This window comes from Tursiops truncatus, chromosome 3 (genome assembly GCF_011762595.2).
Source record: "Tursiops truncatus isolate mTurTru1 chromosome 3, mTurTru1.mat.Y, whole genome shotgun sequence".
NCBI lineage: Eukaryota > Metazoa > Chordata > Mammalia > Artiodactyla > Delphinidae > Tursiops > Tursiops truncatus.
In genome coordinates, this window is record NC_047036.1 from 57,363,285 (window position 1) to 57,389,738 (window position 26,454).

Here is a 26,454-nt window from a genome sequence, read left to right on the forward strand (position 1 = left end):
CCGACTTACTCAACCCTAACTGTGCAAAGAACCGTGCTCTCTGACCCTTCCACAGCCTTTCCCAGGGTCACTCGCGGTGCTTCCAGCCCAGTCTTTCGTTCAGTCTCCACCCTGCCAGCGCTGGACCACGAGAGGACGGGAGACTGTCACAAACACGGCGACCGGAAGCCGCGCGTGCGCAGTCAGCCGTTGAGCTCGCGGCGAAGTCCGTTTCCTGACTTTTAGAGGAAGTGGCGTTGCGTCACTTCCGGCCTCCCTCTAGCTGCCATCTTGCGTCCCCGCGTGTGTGCGCCTTATCTCAGCTGGTCTGCCCGAGACCCCCCTGAGCGCCAACCCTAGTCCCCCGCGCGGCCCCATTTCCGCTCCAACAAGGTACAAAAAGGCTTTGGACGCCGGCGTGGGAGGAGGACGGGAACGGGGGCGGGAAGTGCCCGGAAGGAGCGAGACAGGGAGGGACAGGGCTGAGGAGAGGAAGGCGATGCGACGGACAGGCGCACCCACTCAGGCTGACTCTCGGGGTCGAGGTCGGGCCAGGGGCGGCTGCCCTGGGGGCGAGGCGACGCCGTCTCTTCCTCCACCTCGCGGCGGAACCCGAGGACAGGAGCCTCAGGTACCGCGAGGCTTGCGGAAAGTGGCCGGGCCGGGCAGGCCCTGGCTAGGCCGAGGCAAGGCCAGGCCGGGGCCGGGGGGGTGGGAGGCGCTGACCAGCTGTGGGTTAGAGCCCTTTTTCTGGGCCTTTAAAGAGCGGGGGAGGGGTAGGAAAGCGGGTGCTCTTTGGGCTCCCTCAGAACTGAAGTTCGGGAGCTTGGCGGGGTGGATTCGGGATCCAGGCCTCGGCCTGTGTAGGACGTTTATTCCGCTGGTGTCTTGGGAAATAACGAGCGTGGAATGCTAGAGTGAACTAGATCTTTCCTCGCTGAGGGTTTCCTGTTTTTCTAGATGAAAGAAACTATCATGAACCAGGAGAAACTCGCCAAACTGCAGGCACAAGTGCGCATTGGTGGGAAAGTAAGTTTTACTAGCGTTGGGGGTTTTGGGTTTGGGGTTTTTTTTTTTTTGAAGTTTTATGGTTTAGGTTTTTTTCTCCTTTGTATTTTTAATAGAATTGGCTTGTCACTTTGTCTCTAGAGGGCATTTCACAGAGCTTGCAAATCGTTATGAAGGGAGTGGCAAGGGATTAAATTAGGTGTACAGTGTAGTGTATCAGTGAGACGTGTAGGTTGTAAATTAGAAGGAAAAAATGCAAGCGAAGAGACAAAGAGAGCACTTAAACTGCAAACTGCTTTTATGTAGATGTTTTCAGTGTTACAGTATTTTAAGTAGAACAGAAGTGTTTCCTAATTTAATTAGAAAGAAAATGTCATTTTGGTTAGATCATCACGTGACCCTTAATACCCTTGACTTGTCTTGTCATTGGCTTTATAATCTAAGTTATATACAGTCAGTGCTTGATTTTTATTTTATTTTTTTAATAACTAAGCTAACTGGATCCAAGTTTCAACTATCTTTTCAACTTTAGTTTATGGTTGTGGATAATTGTGGTACTTAATAGTTGGAAGTTCATGCCTCTTGTAGGTTAGAAGTTCATGCCTCCTGTAAATTAAGACCTTTTGTAATCCTTTCTTCGCTAAATACAACCCAGGGTAGTTGTGTATTTTCTAGGATGTTTGAAGATGTCATTCTTATAGGTACATTTTTTAAATTTAAGAGCAATGACTGTGGATTTGGAAATATTACCTGAGCAGATACCATTCCATTTTTGCTTTGTAATTACACTGAAACTGAGGGAAAGAGAGTGATTGACGGGTGGGTTTTTAAATGATCGGTTTTTGTTTAATTGATCTTTCCTGGTGGCTGTTGGTCCCCTTCAAGGGGATTCTTTTTTGAACTTGGTAAGTTTTAGGTTCTCTAATTTGCTTAAGTCAGATGTGCACTCTAGCAGAGGTCTACCTAGTTGTATTTTATCTTGTGTTAGCACATTCCTAGTATTCAACAAGGTGTGGTACCGTGTTGAAACAGAGCGTGTCTTTACTTGGTAAAACTTGTAAAGCTTCCATGCTTCAAGTTTATTATCTATTAGTTTTTCTCACTTCAAGCGTTTACCTTCAAGTACAGTCTACTGCAAAATAGCCAAAACTTGCACTTAGACTTAAGTAATAAGATGTATATGTGTTAGTTACTGGATTTTGCCAGAAGTGAAAGTATCCTGATTCCCCCCATGCCCCCAAGCTGGTTTTCAAGATCTACACCTACCCATTAACAGCAGTAGGTGTTTCTTGTCCTTTTTAGCAATTGTTATAAGCTAGGTGTGGCCTTCAGGTGCCAGGAAAACTCATATTCCTTGTGGGTCAGTGTTTGGGTGCTCTTATATTGGTATTTTTAACTATCATTCCTTTCAGTGCAGGTTTCAGAAGGAGTCATTTGAATAATGTGCTTGTGTGCCTTCTTTTTGTTGTTACGCTGATCATTAGTCTTTAACTTGTGAGTGACATCATTCTAGGGTAAAGGAAAGTCAAGGTTTTCTAGGATTCTTAAGGCTGATGAAGGATTAAACTTTGTTTAGTTAATGTAGGAACTATTTCTGTCATTGTAATACGGAAACATTTTCTTCACGTTTTAAGAAACCTACTTACTGTGGAAATTGAAATTAGATGAGTTAGTGTTGCCTTAGAGAAATCTGAAAGCGTTAGGTACTTTTTAGGTAAATGCTATGAAAGCCCTTTATTTCAGTAAAAATTGAGTGTAAAGTGTATGAAACCTGTAGAATGTGGGCTGGTTTTGTTTTTAGAATCTTATAGTAGTTCTTTGGAATGTGTTTTAGAGAGGATTCTTTGGAAACCCGGTATCTACATCGCTTCAAGATGATCTTTATTAAAGGTTTTTGGGGGTGTTTGGTAACCAGTATTTTTTGTAGCTATTGATATTTTTTTCAGTTAAACTATGATTTGTTTAAGCCTTTATTATTGCTGGATCCTGAGAGTATAAAATTTAAGAAGTTTAAAGTCCTTAGAGGGGGACTTTAATGCTAGTAGGGGAGATAGGCATCTTAAAAAAAAAGACAAAACGAAACAAAAACCCCTTTTCGCAGTGTAATATACATAGTGGAACAGAAGCATTTTCAAAATACAGAGATGGGAATGATTTGGTTTGGGGGTGTTAATGGCAGTTTAGGGAAGGCACAGAAGAGATGATGGCTTTAGCAGGATTTTAAAAGGATGAATAGGAATTGGTGTGGAGGTTGGGGGAAGGTGAAGTCAGTGGGTGATAGCCTTTCCATGAAGAGCCTTATGTGCTGCATGAATGGATTAGTCTGTATGAGAGAGTCCATGAGAGTGTCATTAAAGAGTTTTGAGAAGAGGGAGATTGGAGATTTGGCATATATGTACAAGAGACAAGTTTTCCTGAAGCCTGTATTCTGTTCATTCATTAAGACGTGTGCTTTCAATGAATCAGATACCGTACTCAATACTAGGTCTGTAGCAATAAACAGAATCGAAGCCCTCGAGGACCTTACATTCTAGTGAGGAAAGACAATAAAATATATTTCTTACAAGTGTTATGAAGAAAAATAAACCTGGATAGATAGAAAATGAATGTGGGAATTACTGTTTTTCATTGGGTAGTTGGGGAAGGCCACTCCAATATGGTGACATAAGAACGGAGATCTGTAGTGAGGTAGGGAGCCATGCAGATGTTAGGGGAAGAAGGGAGCAGTATATGCGAAGGCTCCTGTTTGGCCATTTTTTTTTTTTTAAGAAGATGTTGGGGGTAGGAGTTTATTAATTAATTTATTTATTTTTGCTGTGTTGGGTCTTCGTTTCTGTGCAAGGGCTTTCTCTAGTTGCGGCAAGTGGGGGCCACTCTTCATCGCGGTGCGCGGGCCTCTCACTATCGCGGCCTCTCTTGTTGCGGAGCACAGGCTCCAAACATGCAGGCTCAGTAGTTGTGGCTCACTGGGCCTAGTTGCTCTGCGGCATGTGGGATCCTCCCAGACCAGGGCTCGAACCCGTGTCCCCTGCATTAGCAGGCAGACTCTCAACTGCTGCGCCACCAGGGAAGCCCCTTTGTTTGGCCTTTTTAAGGAACAGCAAAGAGGTTTATTTGTCTGAAGATGAGTTTACATGTGTGATAGAAGGTGGAGTGTCAAGTGTGGCATAGAGGGCCAGGGCAGATAGTGTAGGGACCTGCTAGGTAAGATAGATTTTACTTCAGATTTTACTATTGGATGCTGTAGAAGTCTATATATAGACATATTTGTGTCTTATGGTATCTTGTCTATGAATATTAATGGATGTTGATTTTTCTTTAATATCGAAACAGAAAAGGTTAATGGTTCTGGATATGGAGTTTCTAAATGAGGCTTAATTTAGGTTGGCACATGCTCACGTATAGAGCGGATAACGTAAAAAGTAGAACTCTGAAAAGATCATTTCTTTATATCTGACAAAACTAGAAGCTTAGAAGTTATGAAGGATTTTTATTTATTTATTTTTTGTGGTATGCGGGCCTCTCACTGCTGTGGCCTCTCCCGTTGCAGAGCACAGGCTCCGGACGCGCAGGCTCAGCGGCCATGGCTCAGGGGCCTAGCCGCTCCATGGCATGTGAGATCTTCCCGGACTCGGCACGAACCCGTGTCCCCTGCATCGGCAGGCGGACTCTCAACCACTGCGCCACCAGGGAAGCCCTGTGAAGGATTTTTAGACAATTCCTTTCATTGTCTTCTTTTGGCTTCCATCGGTGCCTTAATATGCCTACTCACTGCATAAAAGTTTGTGGTTATGGTAATTTTCTTACACAGATTGAGAGGTCAGAAAGGAATTAGAAACTGTCCAATTGAAAATGACTCTTGTGGTATAAACATATGCTGTGTTCTTTCCTTTTCTCCCCACTTTAGGGAACTGCTCGCAGAAAGAAGAAGGTGGTTCATAGAACAGCCACAGCAGACGACAAAAAACTTCAGTTCTCTTTAAAGAAGTTAGGGGTAAACAATATCTCTGGTATTGAAGAGGTAAGTGTCAGATTTTATTTCTTTACAAAAATAAGATTTGATTGAAAACTTTAATGTTTGTGCGTTAAATGATTTTTTTGACTACTGCCAACAGAGAATTTCATCTCTCTCTAAAATATGTTTCTATTCTAGTATCAGGGAGATTGCTAAGTGTAAAAGGGATTAGATTGCACTTTCCATTTCAGGCAGAATTTTGCTTGTGCATTATGGTGACATACTATGTTACTTAGCCAGACTTCAGCTTTTGCTTAATACAGTGTTTGGTTTTAAAGGGATTTTGATGAGTGTTGCTAATTTAACATTTTTTTTTTTCTTTTTAGGTGAATATGTTCACAAACCAAGGAACAGTGATCCACTTTAACAACCCTAAAGTTCAGGCATCTCTGGCAGCAAACACTTTCACCATTACAGGCCATGCTGAGACAAAGCAGCTGACAGAAATGCTCCCCAGCATCTTAAACCAGCTTGGCGCAGACAGTCTGACCAGTTTAAGGAGACTGGCTGAAGCTCTGCCCAAACAATGTGAGTTTCCTAGTAGCAGTTTTGCCCAGGGTTACTGAGTTGTCAGTAGATTTCTAAGATTTAGGGTGCATGGTGGATATGAATATTTTTAAATTTGGAAATGCAGACTTTCCTCTAAGAAACATCAATTTTTATACTGATTTTAAGCACGTGTTTTTAGTGTGTTGTAATATGCTTTGATCATTATACTTGCTTAAGTGAAATGTTTGCTTTCTACTAGCTTTCTGTTTTGGATCAGAGACTAAAAATTGTACCTTTATTAGCTGGAAATGATGAAAATGTTAATTTGCGCCTTTTTTTAAAAATAACTGACAGTTGAAATATATTTAAATACATTACAAATTATTAAACTTCTTCAGTTGTACAAATTCAGCTGGTATTACCACTAGTCTTTAAGAATTGGCCTCCTGCTATTCTGGTGTTTTTAATTATACTGTAATAAGGATTTTGTTCGGGGCAGAAAATTGTGTGGTTGAATAGGTGTATATCAGGGTATAGCTACTTTATGCTGAAGCTCTCTGATTAAAATTTTGAGGAATGGAAATGTAGAAGTGAGACAGGTTTATTATATGGTCTGCTGTTTAGTCATCCATGTTTTTCTTGAGGTTTGCTCCATCTGCTTTAATCAATTTGTGTGTGTGGCTGTTTTTTGTTAGTTTGTTTGTTTTGTCATGCCGAAAGGCCTAAGAGGTTCTAGAAAGTCTTAGGCTTTCAGAGGTAGGCTTTTGAAGGATTCCACTGAAAATTGTACAGTGCTAGTACTGTGAGGTCTCAGCTGTCAAGTGTAGTTCACTTTCTTGTGTAATAAAAGGAAAGTGGAGGCTTACCAGTCAAAGGTACTTTTAATTTTTTGATTATTTTATTTTCACTTCAGTAAAGGTTTTTTGGTATGTGGGTTTACCTGTACCATGTTGTAGGTGAGAGGGATTGAAAGGAGAATGGGTTTGGAATTTGGTGTGTTGGCTGGTACTAGTATTCTAGCTCATTTGTAGACGTCAGACTATCATGCTATTGCTAGTACTGTAAAAGAAATCCCAAATGTCACCATAAGCATAAGTTGTAACAACACTTGACCATTCACCTGTTGTTCTTTTGGTTAGTGTTCATTGAACATTTATATTTCCTTTCACAGCTGTGGATGGAAAAGCACCACTTGCTACTGGAGAGGATGATGATGATGAAGTTCCAGGTAGGAACTTTCACTTGTGGTTAAACTAGAGAATCTTAGCAAGGGAGAATGAAGAATCTTTGTACTATAGGAAAGATTACCTTAGGCCAGGGGCTGGGGAGGTATGTGAAATAGGGTAAAGTGGGGCAAAGGGAGAATGAGAAAAATAATGCAGTGTTAGTCACCTGGGATTTAGGTTTGTAGGCTTGGTTTTTCTCTGTTTGGGATCCCAAGAAGGTATCTAACCTTAAATATTGTGTAAATAGATACGTGTGTAGTAACCTAAATATAATAGGTTCTTGCAGATCACAAATGACCCTCGTTTCCTACTTTGAGATCCATAAATGTATGAGAAGGCATGGAGAAGTTGTAGAAATATCTTCTATATAATCATTCTGAAATCAGCAGAAAAACTCCTTTGGCAATCATGAGGCATTTTTCTGTTACTGGATAATTTATTTTGTTGTAAAACAGATATTGGGCAGTAGACTCCCTAGACTCAGAAATATTTCCACATTGCATAGACAGGTATCCTCAGGAATCCAGGAAAACTTCAAATTGTGTGTCATGGTATTCTTTGATTCTGTCCCCCATATAACTAATATTACTTAACTGTAATTCTTGGAATGGGGCAGGAATGGGTGGGACATATACATATTCTTTAAGCATTATATTTATGTCATTGGCAAGTTAATAATTTTCCTCTTTCCCTTGTATTAATTATATGCCAAAATATACACTTCAAAATATGCCAAATGAGTAGTGGTCTCATTAGAAATAAAAACAGGTGTCTAAATTTATATCCTAATTTAACTGTAGGATATATTTTGAGAGCATTTCCCAATCTTCTTTTTAAGGCCTGATGATTATTTTTATAGACTTAGCTTTTTTTTCTGAGTTTTTACTTTTTTTTTTTTTTTTTCCTTTTCCTAGATCTTGTGGAGAATTTTGATGAGGCTTCCAAAAATGAAGCAAACTGAATTGAGTCAACTTCTGAAGAAGATAAATCTTGAAGAAGTTACTGGGAGCTGCTATTTTATATTATGACTGCTTTTTAAAATTTTGTTTATGGATCTGATAAAATCTAGATCTCTAATATTTTTAAGCCAAGCCCCTGGACACTGCAGCTCTTTTCAGTTTTTGCTTATATACAATTCATTCTTTGCAGCTAATTAAGCTGAGGAAGCCTGGGAATAAAGTTTGAAACAAAGATTAATAAAGTTCTTTGCTTAGTATACGGTTTTATATTTTATTTCATTGATACTGATTTCTACACAGAAAGCAAAATTGTTTATAGAAAGCTAATCATGGCATGTAATATGACTGGTAATCATGGATGGAATCTGATTAAAGATTTAAAATGACAGTATAAGTATCAAAGGTGGTTTAAAGTTCTTATGTCTGAAAACTTCTTTCTCCAGCAGGCCTCAGAGCTTCCATAGTTTGTGATGGGTGTAATTATGAGACTAGTATATTTCTTCGTGGGTAAGCAAGGAGTTTTTTTCTCTTAATATTGTCTATATTGTAAACATACACTGAGTGCCGTTTATGTATTATAGCACTTAATTTTCTCTCATTTAATTCTCAATCTATGAAGTAGGGACTAGTAACTCCATTTTGTAGATATAATCGAGGTTACATCAAAAAAGTTAAAGTAGTTATTAATCTCTTAACTCCATTCTGTGTAGTGTATTCTCTAAGATACCTGAAAAAATGTAGTGTTTGTGTTAGGAATGTCACCTTATCTTCCTTAAGTGATAACACTTCAAATGAATAGGACTACTTTTTTCTTTAAAATTGTTTTTGTTACTTTTTAAGTTAACAGTAATATTGACATGCGTGTATACAGTTGTAAGAATTTTAACACGTAATATGACTGCCACCAGAGTCAGAATACTGAACAGTTCCATTACCCCAGAAAATTTTCTCGATGTAGGGCTACTTTTAAAAAATTGTATTAGCAATCATAATGCCTTAGTTTCTGCTTGCAATAATAAGAATTCATTTAAGTTTTCATACTAATTGGAGAGTACCTTTTGCAGGTACTATACAGCTATATCTAAAAGTTAACTGTTAACTCAAAAATGAGATGCTGTGCAAAAAATATTTGCACATCTTAACATTGTATTATTTTCTTCGAAGGATGTATATCAGTTCTGTTAAGGTATACTGCTACAGTAAGCAGGACTAAAGTCTCAGTGGTTTAAAAAATTAGGAAACAAGTACATGTCTCCAGACTACTGTGGGTTAGGTTGGGCTGTGCTACATACTCACTCCAGGTCCCAGACTGATGGAGCAACCACTATTTGGGACACTCAGTTTCCTGGCAGAGTGAGAAGATGGTGGGTCACCTGCTGGCTCTTAAAGTGATACAAGTATCACTTCTTGTATGTAACTGGCCAAGGCAAGTGGAGTGGCTTACCTGGAGGGCAGGGGGTTTGGAAGGCTTGGAGTAGGGCCTGAGGATTTGCATATCTGATAAGTGCATTTCCACTGGTGATGCTTCCTTTGAGCAGCACAATTAGAGATGTTCTCAACTCATCCCAACAGATTGCAGTGACAGAGGCTGACTTGAGCATGTGAAGATGGCCGCTGTCTGAATATCCTTATAGTTATTTGCCTTAGATCTGTATAGGAAAGGGACTAAATAGAGAAGTGCAATAGATTTCTAGGCTGCTGGCTAAGGTTAGTCCTGTTTTGCCTGTGCTTAGAGACTTTTTTTTCTCCCAACAACCTCTAAAAATATTTCTTTGGTCCATTATTTAAAGGATCTGGTGGTGTGTGTTGGTGGCAATAGACTGGTAAGAAAGGTTTTTCCTGTAACATTTTCAGTATCAAGATAGGCAGGGTTATGCTACAGTTAGAAATGACTAGAAACTTTAGTTGCTACAGAGATTTGTTCGTCAGGCTTGATGTTTGTGGTTTGCCTGTGGCTGGGCTCCACTTTACTTCAAGGACAGCCTCTAATCAGAACATTTCCAGTCTCAGGACAAGGAAAAGAGATGGCAAACAGTCAGCTGGCTCTTCAGACTTACGCTGGGAAGTGATACACATCATTAAATTTCGGCAGCCAGAGCAAGTCACATACGTAGTCAAGTCTGATGGCCATGAGGATTGGGGAAGTATAATCCTCCCCCGGAGCAAGATAGCAGATTTTTTTTAAAACAATAATATAATCTACCATATCCTTATAATTTTTCTTAAATTGCCCACAATTCCTGTGTTTATTAAGCACTGTATAACTCATTTTATATCATCTTACTGATTGTCATAACAATCTCCCCCAAAGAGCCACATTATGCAGATAAGGAAACCCTTAAAACATACCCCTTAAGTGGTAGAGCGAGATTCAAACCCAGGTCTGCTGTTTTGATCTCAGTACCTACTGGAAAGAATTTCAGGTCCTGGCAGGCTGGAGGGGCAGATGATTCTAGTCTGGTTGATCTTTTGGCTGTTGTCCCAATTTGCTGGCTGTTGTCCACTGCTTTTAAGACTAGCCCCCAACTTACTTTCAGCTGGATCTGAACCAGGGTTACCCTAATGAAGAGATGGACATCGATTATGAACTGAGGATTCTAAGGATTAATACTCTTTATTTGTTGAACTAACCCACCTGGAGTACACTTGTGTCATCCGCATTATAACCCTGTGTTGTAAGGGCAGAAAGCTACATTCTAAAATTTGGAAACAAGTTTAAAAAAAAAATGGGTCGGAGGTCACTGACAGGTCTGAATTCTACCAATCATTTTTTTCTCTATTCCATAACACTGGATTTGTGCTTTGGTAGCTCTCCCTACCCCACCCCACCCCTTTAAGATACATATGTTGTTGGGAGAGAAATCTTAAGGGGACAAATAACAGTTTTTAGCCTTTCCAAAACAATAGTTAGAAAAGTCTTCTATTCACATAAATTTTCATGACTCCAATCAGCACAGTCTTGACTGCCATCTTTGCAGCGAGTTCTGGGAATGCAGGCACAGTCAGCAAAGAAAACAGTATCACATCTGTAGCCTGAACACTTTGGGCACTGTGAAACTAGAAAATTTTATTTATTTTTAAAACCATAATTGTTAAAATGTCAAGGTGAACTGGAAAAGATACTATTGGAAAAAAAATAGCCATTTGGATTTTTAAAATAGGGAAGACTGTCCAAGAGGAATATTGCAGATGTTTATTAAAGATTCTACATATTTGGGTGAAAGAATTTGTACTCTGAAAAACCAAGAAGAGTACTGTCTCTCTCCATCAGCCTGAGAATAAACATACTGACACACTACATAAACAAGGAAAGGTCCGTATGAGTTTATACGTTCAATAAGCAAGGAAGAGAATCAGTATTTGGTAATTGGCAGCTAGCAAGAAAGATCTGTTTATACTTCTAGTCTTTTCTTGTCAACACATTGTTAGATAACATGCAACTCGTAGGAAGCATTTCTATTTCTACCTTCCATGAGGACTAGACAAAAGGCAGGATATGATCTATTTAGTGTACTTTATTTCCGATGGGTCATTTACATTGTTGATTGGGGCCATGCGGTATTGGAATCGTATCTACCACCATGGTTTTAGAATAATCCAGTTTACCAGACTGTAAAGTGATCGGGGTGCTGCACAGTGTTAAACCACCATAGAGAACACTGTGAAAGGCAGAGAGGAGAGTGGAGGAGAAAGGGCAAAAGGTTAAATAACAACAACAAAAAGTCTTTGAAAGTCAAAGCATTCAACAGACTTTTTTTTGATCTTTACTAAAATTTCCAAAGAAATCAAACAATTTTGGTAACAGACAAAAATTGTTCGTCAAGGTTAATCTTTGTTAATCTTTGCAAATCTGGCTTTATTTGCTTCTTAGCTAGAGAACTCACCTACTTTAAATATGCAAACTATTGGAAGTGATAGAATTGCTTAACTGTGAATGAAAATATCCTTAGGAAGGTTTCTAAGCATGAGTTAATTTATGTGGCTGAAATGTAAGGGTAGCAACTCCAAGAACCCATTAAAACATTAATTACATATTTTCATCTTTACCTGATTCATCTGAACAATCCCCACAGTCGTTTCTTGTGTCACACACCTTGTCCACGTATGTCCAAGTCTTCTGGTTGGGACACTTGAATATCAAGTTTTGTGAGAGGCTGCTGGGCATTTGGCCTGTATAGACAACGGCATTATTTCTCATAGAAACATTCGTTCATTGATAATGTTTTAATTATAATTCTGAATTTTAGATATTAGTTGCTGGTGACTGCTTTTTAATTTGGATTGTTTGTCCACCTCAGCACAATATGTAGCAGACTCATCTTCACCGTGACTGCAGTCCAGCCTGCCGTTACAGAGCAGGGAGGGTGGCAAGCAAGTAGAGCGGTCCTCACACAAGAAGCCCAGTCGCTGTGAAGCTGTTTTAAACAGTCGATATGACAAATTGGAAGATTTATAAGACAAATACTGGATGTTGACCTATGCACCTGTGACTATGAACATCAAGCCCTAATAATAGAATAACCTGCTTTTAATAATCCACTTTCTTCTTCCCCCTTTTGCTTCTTTCTGTTGTTCTTTTTCCCATGATTTCCTCTCCTCCCTTTCTTTCTTTTTCTCCCCTGTGCTCCCAAACTCTCTAGGCCGACTTAGCTTGCATTTCTTGCAATGCCAGTGGCCTCTGGGTAAACAAGTATGTACTCACTCCTGCCTGAGAAGGAAGGTGACCAGGAGGGGGCAACAAGCCTGGTATCTGCTTTGAGCTTCTCCACACATTGGTTCTGTGTATCTGTGATTTTCTCTCTGTGCTTTTCTTAGCTAGAAATGAGAGCAAAGATAAATTGCTACACCAACCTCAAGGGGACACTGTGGGCTAAATTGAAACATGTTTAAGTGCAATGAATCTACTAAAAAATGTGTGGGAGTTTACCAGAATAATGTGATGATATTTTTAAAGACATGTAAGTACTGTAAAATTTTGATGGAAGTTAAGAGGTAAATAGCAGATTGGTAACACATATCTCAAATATTTACACGTATTTACACGTGAAATAACGTATCGCCAGAAAATTCTGGTTTGGTGTGTGTAGTGGTAAACAGGAAATATTTTAAATACCTGGGTTAGAGTTGGTGAGGGCTTGGGGAAGGTGCGTTTTGTATCTTGAAAGTTTTATAGTTGGAATAAAGGTGCGTTTTGCATCTTAAAGTTTTATAGTTGGAATAAAGTTAAAAGTTTATATAGTTTTACAGGTAACACTACTGTGTGTATCCCTTAATCCATGAGGTTTATATAGTTTTATAGGTAACACTAATGTGTGTATGTATCCCTTAATCCATGAGGTGCTTGGACTGTGATTGTGGCTGGTTTCACTCAAATTGCTAACAGTATTTATTACCCCACTCAACCTCATTTAACACTGAACGATATGCTCTCCTGTATTGTTCACCACTGTATCTCTGGTCTCCCTAAATATGGCAGAAACTCCTTGCAGATAGAAACCATATCCTGTGTAAGCTTCAGAGTTGGGTAGACCTGGAATGGAACCCCTGGTTTGTCGATTTTCCAGCTGTATGATCCTGGGCAAGTCACCTAACTTCCCTGAGTCTCTGTTCTTAATGGTTATGACAACCACTGCCTCTCAAGGTTGTTGAAAAGAATGGAGTAAAGATGAGATGTGTTAGGTGTCCAGAGCAATGGTTGGCACATAGCACGTGCCAACCATCAATTATCAGTGGACTCACTCCATATCACCCATATCAGGAGACTCACTCATTTTGGAAATACATGGTGGATAAATATACTCTTGCTGGTTGAGTGAATTATTGACAGATCCATCACCTAGGGAAGAGACATACTTGCAGGTTTTACAGGTATCCCAAAGGTGATCCCAAGACTGATCACAGCAGCCATCACTCTGAGCACAAGAAAAGCCATGCAGGAAATCCAGAGACACTGCCTCGTGGGAGGCCAGCATTGCTCTATCACAACAAAACACACAGACACAGAGGAGGACAAGTCATCTTGGGGCAGAGGCTCGGGCTGGGGGTATGGTGTAAATTAGCCAGCTGTTGTCCATGTTTATCTCAGTGTGAAAGGCAGGAGACAACATTCAGGACTTTAAATGTGTGCTTTGAGTTTTAGTGGTGCTTTTCCTGTCTAGTATCTAATTCAGTTTCTGAGCAACAGGCCTTTTGATGAATGGGTGTTGGTCCGTCGGTTGTAAATGAAGCTTTAAAATGAAGGAACAGGGCCAGTGAGATGGAGTGACTTCTGAGGTTTATGCTGAGATAAGGGGAACTGTCTCATCTCACACTCAGGTCTCCTGGTTCCCTATCCAGGGCTGTGGCTACTATGCCAGTGTTTCCCAAAACCTGGCTTTCAGGCTACCTACCTGAGAATCACGGAAGGAAATGCAGATTCCTGGGCTCCCCCCAGACATACAGAATCTCTAGGGGGTGGGGCGGGGGGAGTCTGAATATTTTTTGAGCACCTCAGGTCACTCTTAGACACACCACAGTTTGGGAACACAGCCCTGTGCCAAAGATGAAATGCAGACTTTGGTCTTGGGTTCCGAGCATTCCAAAGGACATTGCTTGCTGGTTCTGGAGTGAGCAGTCCTGGAAGAACAGGAGAGGCAGCTGCCTGACTGGTTTTAATGGCACACCACGAAGAGAAACACTGCTCAGACTACTCTTGATCTTTCCTTAGAGTTCAGCAGCACTGCCTTTTGCAAACAGTGAGACTCACCTTTGATATTTCTGCAGTGACCCATTGGCCAGAGTTCCTGATATCTCTGAGCCTTCTTCTGGGGCCTGAGTCTGCAGTCAAACCCCTTTGTGTGTAAACAGTACATTGTAATAGAAGAGAGACAGGATGGCATCTTTTCATGGGAACCAGTCCTAGACTCCAAGGCTTTTTTTGTCCCTCTGACAAGTATAAACATTATCTCCAACACCTAATAGTGCTTCAGAGTCAACAGCCCTGTCACGTAGCTGTGAACATTCACATTACTGGTGAAGAAACATAGGCTTAAAGAATCTTAGGGTCACAGCCAGTAAGTGGTAGAAGCAAGTGCTGGGACGCAATCAGACACGCCAAGGCTTTTTGCCACTTCACAGAGCTCCACTGAAGATCCTCCCTCAGCTGGGTCACAAACACCAGGAAGCTCTTGCCCCTGAAACCAAAGTCTTCTGCTCCTGTGGGGTCAGTGTTACTTTGTCCTTCCCACAGCAGCTACAGCCTTTTAAAATGCTCTCACTCTTTGAAAATCCCCCTCTGGGACTCTATCCTCTGCCTATAATTGGGTATATAGAAGAAAGCTTTACGTAAAAAGATTTTTTATGTAGTCAAATTTGTAATAGGAGATGCTAAATGCTAAACAATGCTAAAACACTTTCAATACTGAAACATCCATTTACTGGACTTCCTTGGTGGTCCAGTGGTTAAGTCTCTGTAAGTCTACTGCAGGGGGCACAGGTTCGATTCCTGGTCTGGGAATCAAGATCCCACATGCAGCGCGGCCAACAAAGACAACAACAAATCTGTTTACTAAAAGTGATCAAATAAGCTACTCACTTTTATATGTGATTGGTTCTCAACTGTGCAAAACAGTCATATAGAAACACTAAGCATTAAAACAAAGGCCAGGAGAGCTACCAGTGGCTGTCTCTGGATTGTGGTTCATTTGTTCATCATTCATTCCTTCAGCAAATATTTATGGAACATCTGTGTTGGGCAGTGTGCTAGGCTCCATAGATACAATGGTGAACAAGACAGATGGATATTGTCTGCCCTCGGTGAGCTGACAGTCTAGAGTACTATATGATTTTTAGCAGAGAGGGTTTGTGTCAGAAACACAAGGGGCTGCTTTTTAAAAATTCATATATCGTTGGTTGGTTGGCCTCAGGCAACCCAACACTGGAGCCTACCTGGGTTCTTTGGTGGGGCTAATAACAGACTCTGGGAGGGCTCATGCCAAGGAGTACTTCCCAGAACTTCTGCTGCCAGTGTCCTTGTCCCCGTGGTGAGCCACAGCCACCCCCCGCCTCTGCAGGAGACCCTCCAACACTAGCAGTTCTCTGAAATATGTGCTGAATACCATTTTGCAAATGAAGAACTGATATGGAAGAAGCTGTCTAAAATTCTTTTTAGAGCTGAAAGCACTTCAGAGATCTCCTGCCCAAGTGGTTTTCAAACTTCTTGTCATGCAATCCCTTTCCTCAAAAGATACAAACCCAAAAAGACTATAAAAGAGAAGCAAGAAGAACTACAATCCTGCAGCCTGTGGAACAAAAACCACATTCACAGAAAGATAGACAAGATGAAAAGGCAGAGGGCTGTACCAGATGAAGGAACAAGATAAAACCCCAGAAAAACAACTAAATGAAGTGGAGATAGACAACCTTCCAGAAAAAGAATTCAGAATAATGATAGTGAAGATGATCCAGGACCTCGGAAAAAGAATGGAGGCAAAGATCGAGAAGATGCAAGAAATGTTTAACAAAGACATAGAAGAATTAAAGAACAAACAAACAGAGATGAACAATACACTAACTGAAATGAGAACTACACTAGAAGGAATCAATAGCAGAATAACTGAGGCAGAAGAACAGATAAGTGACCTGGAAGACAGAATCATGGAAATCACTGCTGCGGAACAGAATAAAGAAAAAAGAATGGAAAAAAATGAAGACAGCCTAAGAGACCTCTGGGACAACGTTAAACGCAACATTTGCATGATAGGGGTCCCAGAAGAAGAGAGAGAGAAAGGACCAGAGAAAGTATTTGAAGAGATTATAGTTGAAAACTTCCCTAATATGGGAAAGGAAATAGCCACACAAGTCCAGGAAGCGCAGTGAGTCCCAAACAGGATAAACCCAAGGAGAAACACGCCAAGACACATAGTAACCAAATTGGCAAAAATTAAACACAAAGAAAAATTATTGAAAGCAGCAAGGGAAAAATGACAAATAACATACAAGGGAACTCCCAAAAGGTTAACAGCTGATTTCTCAGCAGAAACTCTACAAGCCAAAAGGGAGTGGCATGATATACTTAAAGTGATGAAAGGGAAGAACCTACAACCAAAATTACTCTACCCAGGAAGGGTCTCATACAGATACAATGGAGAAATCAGAAGCTTCACAGACAAGCAAAAGCTAAGAGAATTCAGCACCACCAAACCACCTCTACAACAAATGCCAAAGGAAATTCTCCAAGTAGGAAACACAAGAGAAGAAAAGGACCTACAAAAACAAACCCAAAACAATTAAGAAAATGGTAACAGGAACATACATATTGATAATTACCTTAAACGTGAATGGATTAAATGCTCCAACCAAAAGACACAGGCTTGCTGAATGGATACAAAAACAAGACCCATATATATGCTGTCTACAAGAGACCCACTTCAGACCTAGGGACACATACAGACACATACATATGAAAGTGAGAGGATGGAAAAAGATATTCCATGCAAATGGAAATCAAAAGAAAGCTGGAGTAGCAATACTCATATCAGATAAAATAGACTTTAAAATAAAGAATGTTACAAGAGACAAGGAAGGACACTACATGATGATCAAGGGATCAATCCAAGAAGAAGATATAACAATTATATATGCACCCAACATAGGAGCACCTCAATACATAAGGCAACTGCTAACAGCTGTAAAAGAGGAAATCGATGGTAACACAATAATAATAGGGGACTTTAACACCTCACTTACACCAATGGGCAGATCATCCAAAATGAAAATAAATAAGGAAACAGAAGCTTTAAATGACACAATAGACCAGATAGATTTACTTGATATTTATAGGACATTCCATCCAAAAACAGCAGGTTACACTTTCTTCTCAGGTGCGCACGGAACATTCCCCAGGTCACAAATCAAGCTTCAGTAAATTTCGGAAAATTGAAATCATATCAAGCATCTTTTCTGACCACAACGCTATGAGATTAGAAATGAATTACAGGGAAAGCAACGTAAGAAACACAAACACATGGAAGCTAAACAATATGTTACTAAATAAGCAAGAGATCACTGAAAAAATCAAAGAGGAAATCAAAAAATACCTAGACACAAATGACAATGAAAACACGACGGTCCAAAACCTATGGGATGCAGTAAAACCAGTTCTAAGAGGGAAGTTTATAGCTATACAAGTCTACCTCAAGACACAAGAAAAATCTCAAACAATCTAACCTTACACCTAAACTAGAGAAAGAAGAACAAACAAAATCCGAAGTTAGCAGAAGGAAAGAAATCATAAAGATCAGAGCAGAAATAAATGAAATAGAAACAAAGTAAACAATAGCAAAGATCAATAAAACTAAAAACTGGTTCTTTGAGAGGATAAACAAAATTGATAAACCATCAGCCAGACTCATCAAGAAAAAGAGGGAGAGGACTCAAATCAATAAAATTAGAAATGAAAAAGGAGAAGTTACAACAGACACCGCAGAAATACAAAGCATCCTAAGAGACTACTACAAGCAACTCTAAGCCAATCAAATGGACAACCTGGAAGAAATGGACAAATTCTTAGAAAGGTATAACCTTCCAAGACTGAACCAGGAAGAAATAGAAAATATGAACAGACCAATCACAAGTAATGAAATTGAAACTGTGATTAAAAATCTTCCAGCAAACAAAACTCCAAGACCAGATGGCTTCACAGGTGAATTCTATCAAACATTTAGAGAAGCGCTAACACCCATCCTTCTCAAAATCTTCCAAAAAATTGCAGAGGAAGGAACACTCCCAAACACATGCTATGAGGCCACCATCACCCTGATATCCAAACCAGACAAAGATACTACAAAAAAAGAAAATTACAGACCAATATCACTGATGAATATAGATTCAAAAGTCCTCGACAAAATATTAGCAAACAGAATCCAACAACACATTAAAAGGATCATACACCATGATCAAATGGGATTTATCCCAGGGATGCAAGGATTCTTCAATATATGCAAATCAAGCAATGTGATACACCATATTAACAAATTGAAGAATAAAAACCATATGATCATCTCAATAGATGCAGAGAACGCTTTTGACAAAATTCAACACCCATTTATGATAAAAACTCTCCAGAAAGTGGGCGTAGAGGGAACTTACCTCAACAAAATAAAGGCCATATATGACAAACCCACAGCAAACATCATTCTCAATGGTGAAAAACTGAAAACATTTCCTCTAAGATCAGGAACAAGACAAGGATGTCCACTCTCACCACTGTTATTCAACATAGTTTTGGAAGCCCTAGCCACGGCAGTCAGAGAAGAAAAAGAAATAAAAGGAATACCAACTGGAAAAGAAGAAGTGAAACTGTCACTGTTTGCAGATGACATGATACTATACATAGAGAATCCTAAAAACGCCACCAGAAAACTACTAGAGCGAATCAATGAATTTGGTAAAGTTGCAGGATACAAAATTAATGCACAGAAATCTTTTGCATTCCTATACACTAATGATGAAAAATCTGAAAGCGAAATTAAGGAAACACTCCCATTTACCATTGCAACAAAAAGAATAAAATACCTAGGAGTAAACCTATCTAGGGAGACAAAAGACCTGTATGCAGAAAACTAGAAGACACAGATGAAAGAAATTAAATGATACCAACAGATGGAGACATATACCATGTTCTTAGATTGGAAGAATCAATATTGTGAAAATGACTATACTACCCAAAGCAATCTACAGATTCAATGCAATCCCTATCAAATTACCAATGGCATTTTTTACGAAACTAGAGCAAAAAATCTTAAAATCTGTATGGAGACACAAAAGACCCCAAATAGCCAAAGCAGTCTTGAGGGAAAAAAACGGAGCTGGAGGAATCAGACTCCCTGACTTCAGACTATACTACAAAGCTACAGTAATCAAGACAATATGGTAGTGGCACAAAAACAGAGACACACATCAATGGAACAGGATAGAAAGCCCAAAGATAAACACACGCACCTATGGTCAACTATGACAAAGGAGGCAAGGATATACAATGGAGAAAAGATAGTCTCTTCAAAAAGTGGTGTTGGGAAAATTGGACAGCTACATATAAAAGAATGAAATTAGAACACTCCCGAACACCACACACAAAAATAAACTCAAAATGGATTCGAGACCTAAATGTAAGACTGGACACTATCAAACTCTTAGAGGAAAACATAGGAAGAACACTCTTTGACATAAATCACAGCAAGATATTTTTTGATCCACCTCCTAGAGTAATGGAAATAAAAACAAAAATAAACGAATGGGACCTAATGAAACTTCAAAGCTTTTGCACAGAAAAGGAAACCATAAACAAGACGAAAAGACAACCCTCAGAATGGGAGAAAATATTTGCAAACGAATCAACGGACAAAAGGTTAATCTCCAAAATATATAAAGAGCTCATGCAGCTCAATATTAAAGAAACAACCCAATCCAAAAATGGGCAGAAGACCTAAATAGACATTTCTCCAAAGAAGACATACAGATGGCCAAGAAGCACATGAAAAGCTGCTCAACATCACTAATTATTAGAGAAATGCAAATCAAAACTACAATGAGGTATCACCTCACACCGGTTAGACTGGGCATCATCAGAAAATCTACAAACAACCAATGCTGGAGAGGGTGTGGAGAAAAGGGAACCCTCTTGCACTGTTGGTGGGAATGTAAATTGATACAGCCACTATGGAGAACAGTATGGAGGTTCCTTAAAAAACTAAAAATAGAATGACCATATGATCCAGCAATCCCACTACTGGGCATATACCTAGAGAAAACCATAATTCAAAAAGACACATGCACCCCAATATTCATTGCAGCACTATTTACTATAGCCTGGTCATGGAAGCAACCTAAATACCCATTGACAGACAAATGGATAAAGAAGATGTGGTACATATATACAATGGAATATTACTCAGCCGTAAAAAGGAACGAAGTTGGGTCGTTTGTTGAGACGTGGATGGATGTAGAGACTGTCATACAGAGTGAAGTAAGTCAGAAAGAGAAAAACAAATATCGTATATTAACGCATGTATGTGGAACCTAGAAAAATGGTACAAATGAACCGGTTTGCAGGGCAGAAATTGAGACACAGATGTAGAGAACAAACGTATGGACACCAAGGGGGGAAAGTGGCGGGGGGGTGGGGGTGGTGTGATGAATTGGGAGATTGGGATTGACATGTATACACTGATGTGTATAAAATGGATGACTAATAAGAACCTGCTGTATAAAAAAAGAAAATTAAAAAATTAAAAAATAATCATATATCACAAGCTTCACTGCTGAAGATGGTGGTTTACTAAGTCTGGGATGGGGTTAGAGCATAATATACTTTTTTAAAAAGCTCCCTTAGTGATTCTGAAACCCAGCCAGGATGATAAATACTCTTCTAGAATAGAGGTCTCCAACCTTTTATCATCGTATATCCCTTCAGGAACAAAACAAATAAATCAAATAAAATTAGCACTTCCCTACAATATATAAATATTTATGTATATAAACAACAAGGTTCTACTGTATAGCACAGAGAACTATATTCAATATCCTATGATAAACTGTAATGGAAAAGAATATATAAAAAAAGAATGTGTATATATATATATATATATATAACTGAATCACTGCTGTATAGCAGAAACTAACCTTGTAAGTCAACTATACTTCAATAAAATAATTAAGAAAACAAAGTAATATTCTCAAAAAATTATGTATAAATTCTGTGCCTGCGCTAGTCCACTATTATATCATGTATATTGTAAAATATTGTCCAAGACTGAAACTTTAGAAGAATGAAATTAAATATACTATATGAAAATAAAAGTTCTAATATTTTCTTCCCTGAACCCACTGGAGCCTCTTGTGAGTCCTGTGTGGTTCATTTGGAAATGACTTCCTTAGTCTAAAGAATAATGGGGCTGTGAGTGGCAAACAAAAAAGCTGCTTTTAAGAACTCATTGCTTATTTAGTGCCACGCCTCAAGGGTGTTCAAAAGGCTAATGCAAATACTTATCATTAAAATAGAATTAGACATTCAAATAGACCTCAAACATTAAAATGGAATTAGAACAACAGAGCATATCTTTTTACCTCAGGGGCTAATGTGTAATTGGAAATCATTTCATTGCAGGTCAACAAACATGAGGAAACTTTATAGGGTCTCTGGGCCCTAAAATCATCTTAACTAAGCCCTAACAAGAAAGAAAGTGTGCAGACTGAGAAATGAACAGAGGAGCTTTTACAAGGCCTAGGGCCTGAAGCCTGCAGTGAACCAGGGCCAGCCTGGAGCTGTGGGATCCTGAGTAGGGGCTGGAGCTGGACTGTTGAGCTGAGGTGCCCAGAGGGCAATAAGGCTTGGGCTTGGACGGTACTTCCTGACTTGCTGCGGAGACCCCGTCCGATGCAAGGCCAATTTTCATACTGAAGAGGGCAGCAGAGAGCAAGGAATGGGCCCTCACTCTTAAATGCTTTCAGAAAGCTGACCAATAACCACCACCCTTACTTGCTCAGGAGAGGCCTGGACAGGAAGGACCAGAAGGGCCAGGAGGTATTCACATCTGTCCCCTGCTACTCAGGAATAAGTGGCCAGGGCATTTCAAAGCGTATAGAAGTCAACCTCTAGCCACTTGCCCCTGCCATTGTGATTGTTTTCCATTTGTAAGCAGGATGAGGGTTGTTTAAGCACCTGCACGTAAGCTGTCTGATTCACCGTCATAGTGGACCTGTGACGTAAGGGGGATTATAGGACTGTTTCATAGATGAGGAAACATACCTAAAGATGTAAACACTTGCCCAACCTTCCAGAGTCAGTTAGTGACACAGTTGGACTTGGACTTCAGTCTCCCAAAGGCAAACTGTTTGACTTTTCCCGCTCAACTCTTCTTTCCCGGAGTTCGTCAGTTTCTCAAGGATCTGTAAATTCTCTATGAGAAATTTAAATTTTTGTTTTCATGGTGATGATCATCTGTAACAGTTATTATAAGCAGATTCTGAATCATATGGATGACCACACTTGAGTAGTGGCATGTATCATCAGAATCCTTGTTTTTCTCTTTTGATTTGTGTTTATCTTTGAGTTTATACCAAGTGCAATCCAGTTGCCTTCTTGGTATACTCTATCACTGAGACTTTTTGCAGCAGGCTGAACACAGAAATGTGGGAGAATTGAATCATCTCAGGATACACAGAATACAGGCATGTCAGACTAAAAAGGAACTTACCTCATAACGTCCGTGTTCATGTTTTCAATAGATGTGCACTGTGGTCTCGGTCTTTGAAAATATCAATTTTCAACCATTCAATTAACAATAATTTTAGTAGTCTGTATGTCTTGAAGAATGGTCTGTTCTGGAGGGCAACAATAATTGGATTAGTCGCCCATTGAATGCAGACGAATATCTTCAAATCAAAGAGAAAACTTTACAGAGTTATCAAGTAACATCTGCATTGCTCACTTACAGCGTGTTGGTTAAGTGGAAGGTTTCCTCCTCCTGAATTACAAACAAAGGCTGGGATGCATTAATACTTCTGTTTTGTGTGCAAACAGATGTCCTTGGGAGTTGTATTTTCAAACTCACAATATAGAAAAAGAACAAATATATGAGCAGACCTGAGCTAACATTTTTCTACTATTAACCGCAAATTGGCAATTTAGTTTCTGCAAGACAATATCATCCACTTACCTATCACATTAAATTAATATCACAGATTTGAATTTCATTAGCTTTGTGGCATTTGATTTCACTTTTGTTCTGCAATGATATGGTAACCTATAAACATGGAGTTTATACATTTTTATGGCTGTACATATGGAAATAACACTATAATAAAAATTAAAATGATAGTTGGGGGTCTGCAATAATTTCCCAAGAATGTGAAGGGGTCCATTCATTACCTGGTTTGAGGAACTTACACTCCAGGACAGCTCACCTCTGAGCGCTGCCCACAGATTCCATTTCTTCCTCTTTCTTCTTCCCTAACATCAGCCCCAACTCTTACTGTAACTCCACACTGAGCTCCTGAGCCCATCAGGGGACTCTCCTTTTTGGGAAAAGTTTTGAGACCCTAATCTCATTTCAGTTACCTTATTTTATATATGAAGAAACTGGGGCCTAGATGGATAAAGTATCTCTAATTCAAGGTCACTAGAGACTGTAGTTGGCTCTCCTGACCCTTAGCACAGGCAACAGATCCACAGAAAGAGGGCAGGGAGCAGCAGTCATTATTCGCACAGGCCTGCTCATTTCCTGTTTTAAATGGGAGGCCGACTCGACCGCAGGCATGACACAGGGCATTAGGAGAGGGGTCATTATGGGTGCAGTGGACTCCTCACCCACTGGCCAACATGGTGTCCAAACTCCCAGCCTGAGCCTCCTGCTTCCCTGAGCCAAGGCTACAGACTGAAGGGCACAGTCATTGTACCGGGAGTCAGCAACCTGACCCTGGACTTGGATCTGCCAAGGAGGAGCAGGCAGCCTTGGGTGAGCCTTTACACCTATACAGGCCTCAGCTTCCCCTTCTGTAAAATAATCAGGGTTATGGTAGAATTTCAGTGTCTCCCAGTCTTCCCTGAAGGTGAGCACCCCTCGGAGTGTTTCTTAAAAACCCACATTCCTGGGCTTCCCTGGTGGCGCAGTGGTTGAGAGTCCGCCTGCCCATGCAGGGGACATGGGTTCGTGCCCCGGTCCGGGAGGATCCCACATGCCGCGGAGCGGCTGGGCCCACTGAGCCTGCGCGTCCGGAGCCTGTGCTCCGCAACGGGAGAGGCCACAGCAGTGAGAGCCCCGCGTACCGCAAAAAAAAACCAAAAACGAAACAACCCCCCCCCCCCCGCCACATTCCTGGGCCCCAGCCCAGATTTGGAATATCCAGGGGCAGATGCCTGGTAACTTGTATTTAACAAGGGCCTCAGCTCAATGCTATCATCAGGAAAACACAGGACTTGTTGAGCACTGAGGCCTCTGCCAGCTCTTAAATTCTGAGTCATCAAAGGCCCTGGATACACTGCAAGAGTGGCTCTGAGAGGAAGAACCTGGAGTCAGTATCAGCGGTTCACTCCTAAGAGTATTGTCAGTGAGTCGCTCAGTAAGGCTCTGAGGGACTGGAGAAACAGGATGCGTGAATTTGAATCAGAAATTAACTGAGAGAGGGCAAGGGCAGGCCTTCAAGGGGAGGCAAAGGCAATTGTGCAGAGCAACAGTGTGGTTCTCCGGGGGTCTAGGGTTCAACACACTGGGGAGGCCTGAGCCTGGAGTGGAGCCATCTCACTTCCTCCAGGGCTCTGAGTGGAACCAGCTCTGTGGTTCTGTTTCAGCAGATGAGTGTCCACTATTGCATGTGGATGAGTGATGGCCCCATGCCAGAGGAATCAGCTGGGCCCCCTGGTGACTAGTCCTGACTCTAGAGGAGGCCAAGTGCCATTTTCTGTCTTAATGGGCAGTGACACCCTCTAGTCAGAAATGACGTGCAGTGATGAGGGGTGTAAAAGAAAAATTATTCTAACACTTGTTAGGATGGTAGGGAGACTTCTTTTCAAGCCCATTGCAAGAGGGGAAGACTAAACTCAACTCCAAATACAGCAAAGGCAAACTGGAGATTTATGGCCAACAAGCAGAGTGAGGGGGGCCAGTGGACAGAAGTCACCAGGAGGAACTTGATCAGACATCAAGTGCAGGGGGATTCTTGATGAACGGGATTCTTGCTAAAGCAGGCCACGGTGATTACCTATCAAGGGTGGGGGCTTCTCAATAAATTGGCTTAGGAAGAATTGTGCCAAGACTGGGCCCAGCAGGCCAAGGTCAAGGGCAGCAGGCCAAGGTCAAAGGAAGCAGCCCAAGGTCAAGTTAAGAAGAGGGCTGAGAGTGAAACAGCATGTAAAATATTGACCGGCTTAAACTGACTTTGCCTCCTGAAATAGGTTGATTGACTAATCAGACGAGTTATTTTAGACACAGCATGGCACATGTGCAAGACAGGAAGCCAGGTCTCCAGGATGACCCCAGGACCAAAGAATAGAAATGTTTCCACCGGAGCCCTTTATGTGAAGTGAGAAGTCCTTCAGTAGAGAAAATCTGGCTTCCAGCAGCACCAGTAGCTTATGAGGACTGATTTGAGACTAGCCAATCAGCTTCCAAGTTTGAAATTCCCGAACCGCTTAAATTTCTCCCGAACCCTGGATCAGAGAGGCGGATTTGAGTTAGGCTTTCAGCCTCCTTGTCAGTTGACCTCACAATAAAGCTTTTTCTCTTCTCAAAAGCCGGTACCATGGTATTGGCTTCTACGTGCGTCGGGCAATGAGCCCTTGCTCAGTAACAGGAGGAGCCTGATTAAGGTTTGGTCAGGGAAGAAGTCTTGCTGCGGCCTCTCCCGCTGCAGAGCACAGGCTCCGGATGTGCAGGCCCAGCGGCCATGGCTCACGGGCCCAGACGCTCCGCGGCAGCGGGACCCCCCCGGACCGGGGCATGAACCCGTGTCCCCCGCATCGGCAGGCGGACCCCCAACCACTGCGCCACCAGGGAAGCCCAGGGAAGAAGTCTTTGTTAGAGGCTGAGAACTGCCATGGTTGAGCTGAGTTAACAAAAAGCTGGTGGAAATCTGAATTTCTCTCTGTCAGACTGAAGAAGTTGACTAAGAAGAAGAATCATCCTCAGGTAAATATGGAGGATTGAACTGGGGGTTTGTATTGCTTAGCAGCAGCAACGTTAATAATAATAAAATAGTAATAACTATAGCTCTGATTTATTATTTACTATGTGCCAGTAATGTT

General features: G+C 40.8%; 1 protein-coding gene and 1 long non-coding RNA gene across 6 annotated transcripts in view; one reads left to right on the plus strand and one right to left on the minus strand.

Annotated features, from left to right (window-relative positions):
• The first annotated feature begins 238 nt into the window (after positions 1 to 238).
• The window catches only part of BTF3 (basic transcription factor 3), a 41,293-nt gene continuing 15,077 nt past the window's right edge, over positions 239 to 26,454 (plus strand). The window contains exons 1-7 of one of the 5 annotated variants that reach the window (XM_019929861.3): positions 239 to 372; positions 940 to 1,008; positions 4,895 to 5,008; positions 5,329 to 5,530; positions 6,663 to 6,719; positions 8,120 to 8,183; positions 11,975 to 12,927. In XM_019929861.3, the coding sequence (XP_019785420.1) occupies positions 940 to 1,008; positions 4,895 to 5,008; positions 5,329 to 5,530; positions 6,663 to 6,719; positions 8,120 to 8,183; positions 11,975 to 12,089 (621 nt within the window). In that variant the 5' untranslated portion in view covers positions 239 to 372 and the 3' untranslated portion in view covers positions 12,090 to 12,927. The other 4 variants (XM_019929858.3, XM_019929859.1, XM_073802209.1 and 1 more) reach the window with 4 other exon arrangements.
• LOC109549106 (uncharacterized) lies at positions 7,794 to 24,475 on the minus strand. The gene is made up of 3 exons (XR_012330728.1): positions 22,462 to 24,475; positions 11,724 to 11,846; positions 7,794 to 10,235 (listed from the first exon to the last, which is right to left on the minus strand). It is a non-coding gene; the product is annotated as an uncharacterized lncRNA (long non-coding RNA).